This window comes from Urocampus carinirostris, chromosome 10 (genome assembly GCF_059441175.1).
Source record: "Urocampus carinirostris isolate Australia breed hairy pipefish chromosome 10, RoL_Ucar_1.0, whole genome shotgun sequence".
Lineage (NCBI taxonomy): Eukaryota > Metazoa > Chordata > Actinopteri > Syngnathiformes > Syngnathidae > Urocampus > Urocampus carinirostris.
Window position 1 is genome coordinate 12,039,198 of NC_142358.1, and position 12,395 is coordinate 12,051,592.

Consider the following 12,395-nt stretch of genomic DNA (forward strand, 5'->3'; position numbering starts at 1 on the left):
TCCTCCCACATTCCAAAAGCATGCATGTCAGGTTAATTGGCCGGTCCAAGTTGTCCCTAGGTGTGAATGAGCGAGTGAGTTGTCTGTCTCTGTGTGCCCTGCGACTGATTGGCAACCAGTACAGGGTGTCCCCTGCCCACTGCCCGAAGATACCTGGGATGGTCTCCAGCACCCCATCGACCCCACTGAGGATAATCGGTGCAGATAATGGCTGGAAGCTTTGGTTTGACCTCACAGCACACAAGCCTCTGACAAAGTTGTCACATCCAACATGGCAGATGTGGTTACATGTTGCTTTAAGCGGGCCATCGTGTTTATGCAGTGGAACTTATGGAAAAAATGAATGCACAAGCATCTTAGTGGGCGGGTACAGCACACCATGACGTCAACTATTTGCTGCTGGTGACAAGGGGGACAAATTGTGAATAACATTTGGTTGGGGGATGGGTTGGAGCAGGTGCGTCTGTGTCAGCGTGCGCATGTGTCCATGTGTAATATATGGTGCATTAGCTACACTCCCCTCCCCCAATTACCATGCTCTCTCCTTTTTATGTGCAACTCCCCATCACAGACTGAGTCTCCCATGCACATGACAATATAAGACTGTCTTGCTTTGTTTTTTTAATGAAAGAAATATGCAGTTGCGCGCGACAATTCTGTTGTGTTATTGACCTTGTATCATTGGGGCTTTGCAGGAGGGCCAGCACCTGATCCAGGAGAAGCCAGAACTGAGCTCGCTAGTGCGTCAGAAATTGGAGGAAATTCGTGAGTGCTGGCTGGATCTGGAGAGCACCACGCAGGCTAAGGCCCAGCAGCTCTTCCAGGCCAACAAGGCCGATCTGCTGGCTCAGAGCTACCGCAGCCTGGACCAGAGACTGGGGCAGATGGAGAGCCAGCTGGCCTATGTGGACCGGGGCCACGACCTGGCCACGGTCAACAGACAGCTGAAAAAACTGCAGGTCCATACCCTCATTTATTTTTTATATGCTAAGGTACCCTACTAACATGTCAATTACCCCAAAGATTTCCAAGCTTTTTCCCTCTGAAGGCATCATACATTTTTTTATTTTATATTTTAAAGGTGGGGTGCGTCGTTTCAGGTGTCCTTAAAAGGTTGAAAGTTAAAATATTTTCTCTATTAAGTATGTGTGAACAATGCCCACCTGAGTGCAAAGAGCCCTTATACTTTATTTTCCACTGGACTATCTGTCTACCTTCTTGTTATTTTCTACTCCTGCATTTTCAGAACATGGAGTGCCAGATGGAAGAGTGGTACCACGAGGTGGGTGAGCTGCAGGCCCAAGCGACCGCCGTGCCGCAACAGACGCGAGTTAAAGAGACGGTGGCCGAGCAGCAGGCAGCAGTCGAAGCTCGTATGGTGCGCCTCATTGAGCCGCTCAAAGAGCGCAGACGCCTGCTGCTGGCCTCCAAGGAGGTGCACCAAGTAGCACGAGACCTGGAGGATGAGATGGTATCTATGGGCTATCTAAACACTTTTTGAATTTATATCTTATAATAAAAGTCAGTTTATAGTAAATGGTCCTAAAATCAGTGTGTATTCATTTCTTAAACTTATTTTGTACTTCAGCGCAACACAAAAACCCTGAAAGAAGCACAGAATGAAAGATATTAGTAATTATTTTGTCAAACCAAATTGGATTATTTGATGTTAGCATTTAGCATTGGCTTCATATGTGCATGGACACAAATGTCTAATTAGTTGTTTGGTGTTGCAGTTGTGGGTGCAAGAGCGCCTTCCACTGGCCACGAGTCAAGAACATGGTTCTTCATTGCAGTCTGTGCAGCAGCTCATGAAAAAGAACCAGGTGAGTCCATCAGAATCTCCTTTTAGATAGACTCAGTGGTGGGCAAACATTGCCCACCCAAGAAAATGCAATATAACTTTTTTTTTTAAATCAAATCAGTGCTCTGCACTTAAAAGCTTCAGCTTCCTCCCACTCCCTTTGGGCACATTCTAAAGATGGGGTGCGGGATTTGAAGTCTTAAGGTTACAATCATTAAATTTTTCATCTTTTTTCTTCAACTTAATTTTCATTTACCTGAATTTTACGTTTATACTAGTGTTGAAGTTCCTGTTTTTTTCTTGCAGACCCTCCAGAAGGAGCTGCAAGGCCACCTTAGCCGCTTGGAGGAGGTCTTGGAGCGTGCTGCAGTCTTTGCCTCTGTCCGCAGTCCTGAGGCCAATGCCGTGAGGGCGGGACACGATCAGCTCTCCCAACTGTGGGCGCTGCTGTGGGCCGAGACAGAGCGCCGTCAGCTGGTACTGGATGCCATGTACCAGGCACAGCAGTACTACTTTGACACAGCAGAAGTGGAGGCCTGGCTCAGCGAGCAGGAACTGCACATGATGAATGAGGAGAAAGGGAAGGTGAGCGGGGAAAATGTGTCTCTGAGTTTTCCAACACACCCCTAAAAAGACATAAGGTGCTTTACAACTACCCTTAAAGTTCCCATACCTGTCAACCTGTACGGTTTTGCCGTACAAAGTATGTTTTTTATGCATTTAAGACGAGTAGGACGTACAAGGAGATCTGTACGGAAAAACGCAAATTTGTCAATCGCATGCGTCTGCCGCCTGGGGATTTCCCATCATGCATCATTCCAGGAAAAAAAAACAATATGGTGTACGATTATTTTGTATTTTGTACGGAAAAATACGACAGTTTGTACAGGCATGGAGCTGTGGAGGTTGACAGTTATGTGTTCCATTCACGCAGAAACAAATAATAGCGTGGAAATTTCACACGAAACCCACATTTTTTGCAAACCGATACCAATATCTTTGATAACGGCATAAACAATAGCGTTTGAACCTCATTTTCAATCTTAAACTTATAAGATAGTTTAACACAGGGTTCACTAATCTTTTTTAAGCTGGGAGCTACTTTTTGTTACTGATTGGTGCACAGGGCGGTTTACGGATCCCTTAACAATTCTAAAATACCAACTCATATGATAACTACGTTGTTACTATGTTATTACCAGGTTGTAATTATTAAAAGGTATGCCAACCACTATTATAACGGGCACCAAGTTAGAGCCCCCTGGCTCAAGCCATTTTTATTGGCTGAAATAACATCAGCAAAACAAAAATCCACAAGAAGGACACTACTACACACTAATTGTTTCCTATTAGTATTCCAAATGTCTTGGAATTATCAATTGCTCACATTAAAAATGCAGCCAAAAATTCCATTTTTAAAACGATGCCTTTTGAAAATGTACACTGAGTGGAAGCTTTTCATTGTATTTGCCTGATGTAGTAAACGTAATGAATTTCCACATTATTTATTTTTCTCTACTCTGGTTGCTTGATTACCATTTTGTTGTTTTGTACTTTGGTCATCATGGAAAAAAAGTCAAATTATAATTCTGCTGAGAGAAAAAAAAAAGTCATATTCAAGTATTTGTGTCTTTGCGTCTATCACTGTGCATTATAATAACACTGATAAAATGAGATCTAGGTGTTTTTTAGTTTTGTTTTGCTGTGCAGACGTCACTCCAAAACGACAGAGTTTTGGGGGTTACATATATTTTTGTATTTTAGTGTAAAATACTTTAAAATCCAAGGGAAATGCATTTTACAAGGGTTTTTATTATTATGTTGCAGGATGACTTGAAAGTATTGTAATATAAGAATATATTCAAATGTATTTAGGTAGCACTTTTCACACAACAAAATGTCAATCAAAGCATGGTAAAGCACAGATTCACCATGTGAGGAAGGGACCCTAAAAGAGGTTTATTATATGGACGATAGTGTGCAGCTGCAGGAAGGACTTCGAAGCCTTGCCTCTATGAGCCAGCCCAAAAACCCCTGCCCGTGCTTGGAACTCACAACATAAAAAATCATTGGAATTTAAAAGAACCTAAAAGAAACACTGGTGTGTCAAAAAACTAGAGAACAGTAACACAAAAGAGAAGGTAAAATAAAGAGTAAAATACAATAAACTATTAAAGTTAAAAATAAAACAATCAATTAAAAGCCATTCTAAAATATCTGTTTAGAGTATTTTCTTAAAAATATCAAGGTACCTCAAGGCCCACTATGGTTCATATAACAAAATCTGGTTGGATACATAAAACGGCCAAAGACGGTTAAGATATTGAGAACATTTTAAAAACACTTGATAGATATATTGAATGTAGAATTATGTCAATTTTGGACAGTCTATCTCCATATAATGTCTTCATTCTTTGTAACCATTGTCTTTTTCCATTCAGGATGAACCAAGCACCTTACATCTGTTGAAGAAGCACCTGGCCCTGGAGCAGACCATCGAAGATTATGCTGAGACCATCGGCCTCTTGTCTCAGCAGTGTCGGCAGCTGCTGGAGATGGGACATCCTGACTCGTTAGTGAAGCAAACACAAATAATAATCTGAAGATACAGTGCCACATGCTGCTTGGAAGCAAATATGATGTCACTGATTTTGTTTCTGGCACAGTGAGATAATAAGCAAGCGCCAGTCGCAGATGGACCGCTTGTATGTGTCACTGAAGGACCTGGTAGAGGAGCGCAAGAGCCGCCTGGAGCAGCAGTATTGGCTCTACCAGCTCAACCGCGAGGTGGATGAACTGGAGCAGTGGATCGCCCAAAGGGAAGTGGTGGCTAGTTCGCCTGAGCTGGGGCAAGACTTTGAGCATGTTAGCGTAAGTTGCAACACTGTTGGGCTTCCTTTGTGGAAATTTGATGCTTCAAAAATGCACTGTAAACAGTGTGACTGTTTCTTTTTCAGTTGCTACAGGAGAAGTTTACGGAGTTTGCAACAGAGACAGGTAGTGCAGGACAGGAACGCGTGACGGCAGTCAACCAGATGGTGGACGAACTCATCGACTACGGCCACGCTGAGGCAGCCATTATCGCAGAATGGAAGGACGCCGTCAATGAGTCGTGGGCCGAACTTCTGGAGCTAATGGAGACGCGAGCCCAAATGCTGGCCGCCTCGCACCAGTTGCACAAGTTCTTCGCCGAATGCCGAGAAGTGAGTTTTTCCAAAATCTTTAAATGGACAGCAGGGGTAAAAAACAAATTAATAGAAAAAAAAATATTGATTTAAATATTAAGCAGAAATAAATCAACAGTCACATATACGTGACTTTTTTGAATACTTGTAGGGTGAAAAATTATCATTCATTTTATATAACATGAGCCTCACCTGAAGAGAGCTGACATAATTGTCCCTTATCTTGCTGGAACGGCATACCCTTAAACCTTAAAATGGCTTTGCAAAAATTGAGATGTAAAATGATGCGTTTTGGTCACTTTGAGTGTCCGTAGAATTCTTCCTTGTGCTTTTTAGCACTAGTTTTCAGGTGCATTATGCAAGACAGCGACAACTAGTGATCAAATAATACTCACAGTCCCTTTAAACAAATTAAAGTCTTTAAAAACATCATATGACATCCTCAATGTTTAAATTCATTTTCATGTTTTAAAAGAAAATGTACAGCAAAATGTTAAGATCTAGTCACAAAAACTCTAAAATTTAATGTTGACCTAACCCAACATTTTCAACCCACTCATGACTGTCAAAAAAGGGTGCACAATAAGGGTTTTTTCCTATCGATACCAGTTGATACTAATACCATTCCTTACATTTTTTTTTTACGGGAGAACTATTTTTGGTGGCCTTCAAAGGTTTTCTTTTGACTACCTGCTGGACCTGGCTCTCTGCAGAGCAATTTTATTATTATGTATTTGAGTCATTTTAGTCATTGATAATGTTGGGTGGTGCTACAATTTTTTTTTCGACTTTTACCAACACAGACTGTACCTTGTGGACAGGTTTTACCTTTTAGGTAAGGGCAAGTCATGAAGTACCTTGTGCATGATTTCCAGGTTCTATCTCAGATCGAGGACAAACATCGCAGATTACCAGAGTTACGTGTCCGTCAAAGCAGCACAGCCAACACCAGCACACTGCAGAGGCTGTTGCAAGGATTTGAGCAAGACATCCAGCTGCTGGTCACGCAGGTACTCAAATCAAAACCACATAGCATCATCTGATCTAAAAGGAAAGCTTTCCAGTTCTGGAGGAGGCATCTACAATAATTGTGGTCCGTCAGGTGCGGCAGTTGCAGGAGAGCGCAGCCCAGCTGAGGACTGTGTATGCCGGTGAGAAGGCAGAAGCCATTGCCTGTCGCGAGCACCAAGTCATGCAGTGTTGGAAGGAGCTCCTCACGTCCTGCGAGGAGTGCAGGGTGCAGATCACCACTGAGACGGACAAGCTCAGGTTTTTTGGCCTGGCCCGCGATCAAATCATGTGGATGGACTCCATTCTTTGCCAGATCGGCACTGGGGAGAAACCAAGGTGTGTGTTTGTAGTCATTCTTTACAATGCATCTTTAGGGAATCAATGTGAACATGCCGCGGTTGGAATTTGCATCATTAGAGTTGCAGACCACTGTAATGAGCTCAAAATATGGTTTTGACTTGAAGTTTTTAATCAAAGGTAATGCTTTCGGAGCAATGTTTCATGTTTGGATTTCTGGCCTGGTTTTAATTTGCAAGCCAGGTCTAAAATTAGGGTTTCTTTAACCAGGATTCTGTTTTGAAGGCTGGGTAGGTTGGCAAACCTCAATTAGTGTTTCAATTTAGGATTGGCGTTTCGAAATAAGGTAGTAGGGAGTTGAACACGTCTTAGGGTTTTACAGCATACAGAACTGCTTCATGGATACATTAAATTCTTCAGAAGGATTTTATCCTGTTTCACTTTGAAATTTTTATTTTGTGTTCACCCTGGAGCGCCATGTCCAATCTTGTTGGATACAATGTTCCACTGTTCAACAATGTTGATCTTAATGACAATAAAGACAGTTCAATCCTATTTAAATCAATTATTGGTGCTCTTCAGACCAGGAGTGGATGAAAAACTCAAAAAAGCAGAAACTCCGAGGCACTTAAAATGAAGTCCAAGTTAGAGGAACCTCGCAAATGACTACCAAGACCAAGGAGCGGATAAGCGGTGGTTTCAACCGAGAAGCCATGTAAAATTAAAGGCTTTTTATTTGGACTTGACTTTGAATGCCTCAGTGTTTCTGCTTAGTTGTCATCACAAGTTTAAGGTTTCAAATTTATGTTTGTTTATAAACAAGATTTCAGACCTCAAATTAAGTATTGGGTTTTGAAGTTGGCTTTCAAATTCTACCATAGCTCTGGGTTACAGCAAGAGTGTCGGTTTCAAATAAGGGTGAGCGTTTCATGTTGGGATTTCGAAGTAAGGTATCAAACCATGTTTGGGTTTTACATTCAGCAAAGACATTTCTAAGTAGGATTTTAAACCAAGTTACACCACACGTAGCTTTTCAAATACGGTTCAGGTTTTGCCAACTTAGCTAATTTTTCAAATAGGAGTAAAAGCCTTGGTTATGTTTTAAAAAATATGTTAAGGTTTTAAATGAGAATGTTGATCTAGGTTGGGGTCCTTCATTGGGTTAGGGGTGGGCAATTCTGGTCCTTTATGACTAAATGATTGTAATATCTTGAAATAAACCTAGATCAAATAGTCAGGCTACCAGCAAGCTTTACAGAAATTTGATATTGATCCTGATCGTTAGGTTCATGTGTCTTAAATATGGGACAGATTACAAACCAACCCTACAGGAACAGGATTGCCTAACTCTGATGTAGAGTTTATCTATGACTCCCCCTCCAGAAAATATAGGGTTGCATATTCATATTTTCTCTAATTTTCCCTTCATTACTATAAGTTGGTTTGGAATGTCAATCAGAAGCAACAAAAATGATTTAACTATTTTAATGCAACACATTCTTTAATAGCAGTTGTGTTGGTTGCACATTCCCTCTACTCTTGTGTGTCTATGTCCAGGGACGTGTCATCTGTTGAAGTTCTCATGAATTATCACCAGAGTCTGAGGAACGAGGTGGACGCTCGCAGCCAGAGTGTGATTGAATGCATAAACATGGGAAAGATGCTGCTGGCAGCCAGGAACCCTGCTGCTCAACAGGTCACACCGCTAAAAGTCCAACTAAGTGAAATCTTACAGAAGAATTACATAGTTTATGTGACCGATAACGATAATGGTAATAAAGATAACACAGGTGTGTTTTTTGTATAGATCAAGGAGAAACTGGATAAGGTGATTGCTAAGCAGCATGAGCTGTCTCTCAAGTGGGACAAGCACTGGGAGTCCCTGCAGCAGTGTAAGTGCACACATGAGTTTAATCCATACAGAAATCCTATGTAGTTTGGGGTCCTTGTACTCAACCTCTCTAAAAGAACAATTTGGTGCATTTATTAGAGTTTTTTAACCAGTGTGCCGTGAGACATTATCTGTAGTTCCACAGGAAATTGTCCAATTTAAATTTTTGCATTAATTTCCTTATTTTAATAGAAAATGAAAACTTATTTAACTGGCTGATTATTTTGCTAGTTTAAGGATAATTTCTTATTTTATTGGAGACATCACCACTCTAAACAAGCGCACAAGACTGTGAAATTTTTTATAGCTTGCCTATGTATAGAGAAATGAGTGTCCATACACTTGACCTCAACTCCTGGCTTTCTAAAATATAATCATGGTTCACCGTCAACTTCCTAAAACTGAACAGCAATAAAACGGAACTTCTCACTGGCACCAAATCCACCCTTTCTAAAGTTGACTCTTTCTCCCTCTCCGCTGACAATTCCTCAGTTTTTCCCTCCCCTCTGGTCAAGAGTCTGGGTGTCACCCTCAACAGCACACCCTCCTTTAACTCTCATATAAATAACATCACCCGGTCAGCCTTCTTTCACCTGCGTTCCATCAACCGCCTTCGACCCTACCTCACCCTACACACAACAGTCATCCTTGTCCGTAGCCTTGTCACCTTACGCCTCGATTACTGCAATTCCCTCCTCTACGGTTTACCTCAGCTGGTCCATAACTCTGCTGCACGCATCATCACCAAAAACCCCTCTCGCCATCACATCACCCTTGTCCTTCAGCAACTGCACTGGCTCCCAATCTACCATAGAATCAAATCCTGCTCTACACCTACATGGCCATTCATAACCTTGCCCCTCCCTACCTCCCTGACCTCCTTCACACTGCCACGCTATTCCGCACCCTCATCTCCCCTCCCTCCGTCTCACTATAGCACCCCTGCCCGCCTCAGCTCTATGGGGAACAGAGCTTCCAGACGCTCTGCCCCCCAGCTATGGAACTTGCCACCTGACCTCCGAAATTCTGCGACCCTGTACACCTTCAAATCCGGACTCAAAACTCACCTCTTCAGGCTTGCCTTTTCTTGACCATCTGCCTCACATACCGCCCCCTTTTCACTCTAATGTGTTTTATTAGCTATTTGTTACTTGTTTGTTTTACTCTTGTTTTACTCTTCCTTTATTGTTGTGTCCCACTATATGTACAGTGACCTTTGGTGTCCTGAAAGGCGCTTTGAAGTACATGGTATTATAATAATGATAATAATAATAATAATAATAATAAGATCTTATTCTACAACTTGTTTTGAAATTAAGTTGCTGCGAAAATGTCCACTGCACTACTTTTTCATTGCAATATTGTTCCGATGGCGGTGCGAAGGCATCACTTATAACTTAGGCCAGTCTCCAAGCACTACCTTATAAATATTTTTCCTATTCATCCTGACATACTTTTTTTCATACTTTTTAAGTTTCTTATATGTCTAATTTTATTGTACACAATGTTCACTACGTTGTTATCCATGGCAATAAAATCAACTCAAAATGACTTATTCAAATTTCTTATCATAATAATTTGATATGTAAGCCATTCAAGTTTTGAATAGAGAAATACAAGTTAACATCTACTTATCTAAAGAAACAATAAAAAAATAATACAAACTAAATCTTTATAAAATAGACCAAAATAAAATGTCACAAAATTATACTTCTTTTTTTTGCGCTGTCACAAATGTTGTTAAAATTCTATTCAGTACAGCTTTATACTTTCAGCAGGTTAAATATTATCCTATATTGAAAATTTAAATGCCCAAAAATAAAACAGGAACAATAATGAAGTTACGTCAAGTGTTTTTTTTCAGTGAAATTGTGAGCCTTGGAAATGGGACCCGCTTCTCACTATCATCTGTTGTTGTAACTTAAACATTAGTAATGATTTTAAATACACAGACAATGCAACTCTTAGAGTGTGTTTTTTTAAATCTGTATTTTAATAAATTTGGAAATGTTTTGTGCGTAAAATTGATTCCTAAGCCATATTTAGAACTCTCACTTTTGAAAATGTTCACTAAATCTGCAAGACATAAAACATAAATTAATAAATAAATAAAATGTGTTTCAAGTTTTTATAGTGCTAAAAATGATGAGAGAACATTTAGAATAGTAAAATTGTCTTTATTGTCGTTGATAACAACGTGATCATTGTTCGAAACAAGATTGTGGAGCACATTGTAAAGCGCTTTGGGAAGTCATTGACTTGAAAAGCGCTATATAAATGCAGATCATTTCATTTCATTTCATTACACATGGCTTTCCAGGATAAACATGTAATAAAGACTTAACAGAGAAAAATAATATAAAGAAAATAAAATACTTTTTAAATTCAATGTTACTTTTAAGATTCTGTGTTACTCTGAATTCTATGTGTATATCTCCATAATATGAAGCAGCTTTGAATTTCATTGAAACTCTGTAATGACAATAAAGACATTTTTTTCTATTCTACCCTATCCTATCCTATCCTATCCTATCCTATCCTATCCTATCCTATCCTATCCTATCCTATCCTATCCTTTCCTATCCTATCCTATCCTAATAAATCCTACCCCATTCTATTCTTTTCTAAAAAGAACCTCATGATTAATTGGGTTGGAGACTGGCCTAAGTTGTAGATGCATCCTCAAACTAGTGCAATGAAAAATAGTGCATTGAACCGGGTCTACCATGCCTTTTGCAAATGAGCAAATCTTGTGTGCACAGTGCTGGAGGTCCACCAGTTTGCCCAGGAGGCGGTGGTGGCGGAGGCCTGGCTAGTGGCACAGGAGCCCTTGGTCAGCAGTAAGGAGCTTGGAGGCAGCGTGGACGAGGTGGAGCAGCTCATACGCAGACACGAAGCCTTCCGCAAAGCTGCCGCCACTTGGGAGGAACGATTCAGCTCACTCAGACGGCTCACCACGGTACTCAAAAGCTCTTATTTTAGACCGGTTTTGTAGTGTTTGTGAATTAAGGCGAATGAAGTACAGTGCTACCCAGGGGTGGAGTGGGCCCCTTCTTTAGACCAGGAGTTTTAGACCCAATGCCAGCCAACGTAGATATAGAGGAGAAATTTAAATGAATAGAACAGCAGCGAGCTCTTAAGATGCATTTTTATTGGGAATAAATTCCGGTATATGTTGTTGAGTTAACAGACAACACTTTACCATTTTAATTCTAAGTAAAATTGTATAAGGATTCTGGTATAAATGAAAATATGGATATAGTGGTTAGAGCAGTCCAAAAAAAGGATAAAAAAGACAAACAAAATAAAAAAAAATAAAAATAAAAAAGGACACGGCAACTTGAGTCGCCATGGCAAGCACTATAACAAACTTGCATTTTATTTCATTAATATGATCTTATTTATATCATGAATGTATTTTTTCAGTTTGATTACTATTTGAATGTGTTTTTAGTGATCAGAAGGATGTGTTTATAGCTGTTTAGGGTTTACCTGTATACTTTTGGGAGGTTGTGATCGGGTCATTTCGTTTTATTATTTCGTATCAGGAAATTAGCTCGTTACTATTTGAGTTACGAGCTCGATCCTGGATCAAATTAAGCTTGTATGTAAAAGTACCAGTGTCAGATTTTAGAAGATGTTGAAGCGTTTGTGTTTTTTAGGTGGAGAAACTAAAAGCCGAACAAAGCAAACAACCAGCGACACCTCTCCTGGGCCGGAAAGTCTTCCTGGACCCCCAAGACGCGTCCCCGGCTCCCCCTTCAAACCTCCCCCGACTTCCCCTCTCCCCCGTCATGAGACAGACCATCTATGAGCAGAACGAGGCCAGCACGCCACCATCGCCCTCGCCCGCCACACCGACGCCATCCCCCTCAGGTCTTCGGCATCCCGTCCAGCCCGCACATTCATCTATATTGTCCGTTGCCACGGCAGCCATGTTGGTGTCAGCCAATCAGGTGCGAGAAAGCAGCGGGAAGGCGGGGCACCTTCAGCCAAAGGTGTGTATACTTCAGTTTTGCTTATTTCAGTATCCTTTTTTTTAAATTTAGGTTTATTTTTTTGAGACTCAGAATTTGATTTTATTTATTTCTGTTTTCTACTAATAAGAGCAGTTGTACAACTTATTCTAACCGCACCAATAATTTAAGAGATCCCCCAAATGTATTTAAAAATACAGTAGAATATGCTAATATTATTTCTGTTATTT

At 40.6% G+C, this 12,395-nt stretch overlaps 1 protein-coding gene across 1 annotated transcript in view; it reads left to right on the top strand.

Annotated features, from left to right (window-relative positions):
- Nucleotides 1-12,395, top strand: part of sptbn4b (spectrin, beta, non-erythrocytic 4b) — an 80,419-nt gene that overhangs the window by 54,389 nt on the left and 13,635 nt on the right. Inside the window, exons 26-38 of the mRNA XM_088345114.1 lie at nucleotides 696-959; nucleotides 1,247-1,471; nucleotides 1,737-1,826; nucleotides 2,111-2,389; nucleotides 4,246-4,376; nucleotides 4,471-4,675; nucleotides 4,762-5,007; nucleotides 5,865-5,999; nucleotides 6,092-6,336; nucleotides 7,855-7,993; nucleotides 8,105-8,189; nucleotides 10,951-11,147; nucleotides 11,851-12,186. Coding sequence (XP_088201240.1) covers nucleotides 696-959; nucleotides 1,247-1,471; nucleotides 1,737-1,826; nucleotides 2,111-2,389; nucleotides 4,246-4,376; nucleotides 4,471-4,675; nucleotides 4,762-5,007; nucleotides 5,865-5,999; nucleotides 6,092-6,336; nucleotides 7,855-7,993; nucleotides 8,105-8,189; nucleotides 10,951-11,147; nucleotides 11,851-12,186 — 2,577 coding nt within the window. The remainder of the gene's footprint in view (nucleotides 1-695; nucleotides 960-1,246; nucleotides 1,472-1,736; nucleotides 1,827-2,110; nucleotides 2,390-4,245; nucleotides 4,377-4,470; nucleotides 4,676-4,761; nucleotides 5,008-5,864; nucleotides 6,000-6,091; nucleotides 6,337-7,854; nucleotides 7,994-8,104; nucleotides 8,190-10,950; nucleotides 11,148-11,850; nucleotides 12,187-12,395) is intronic.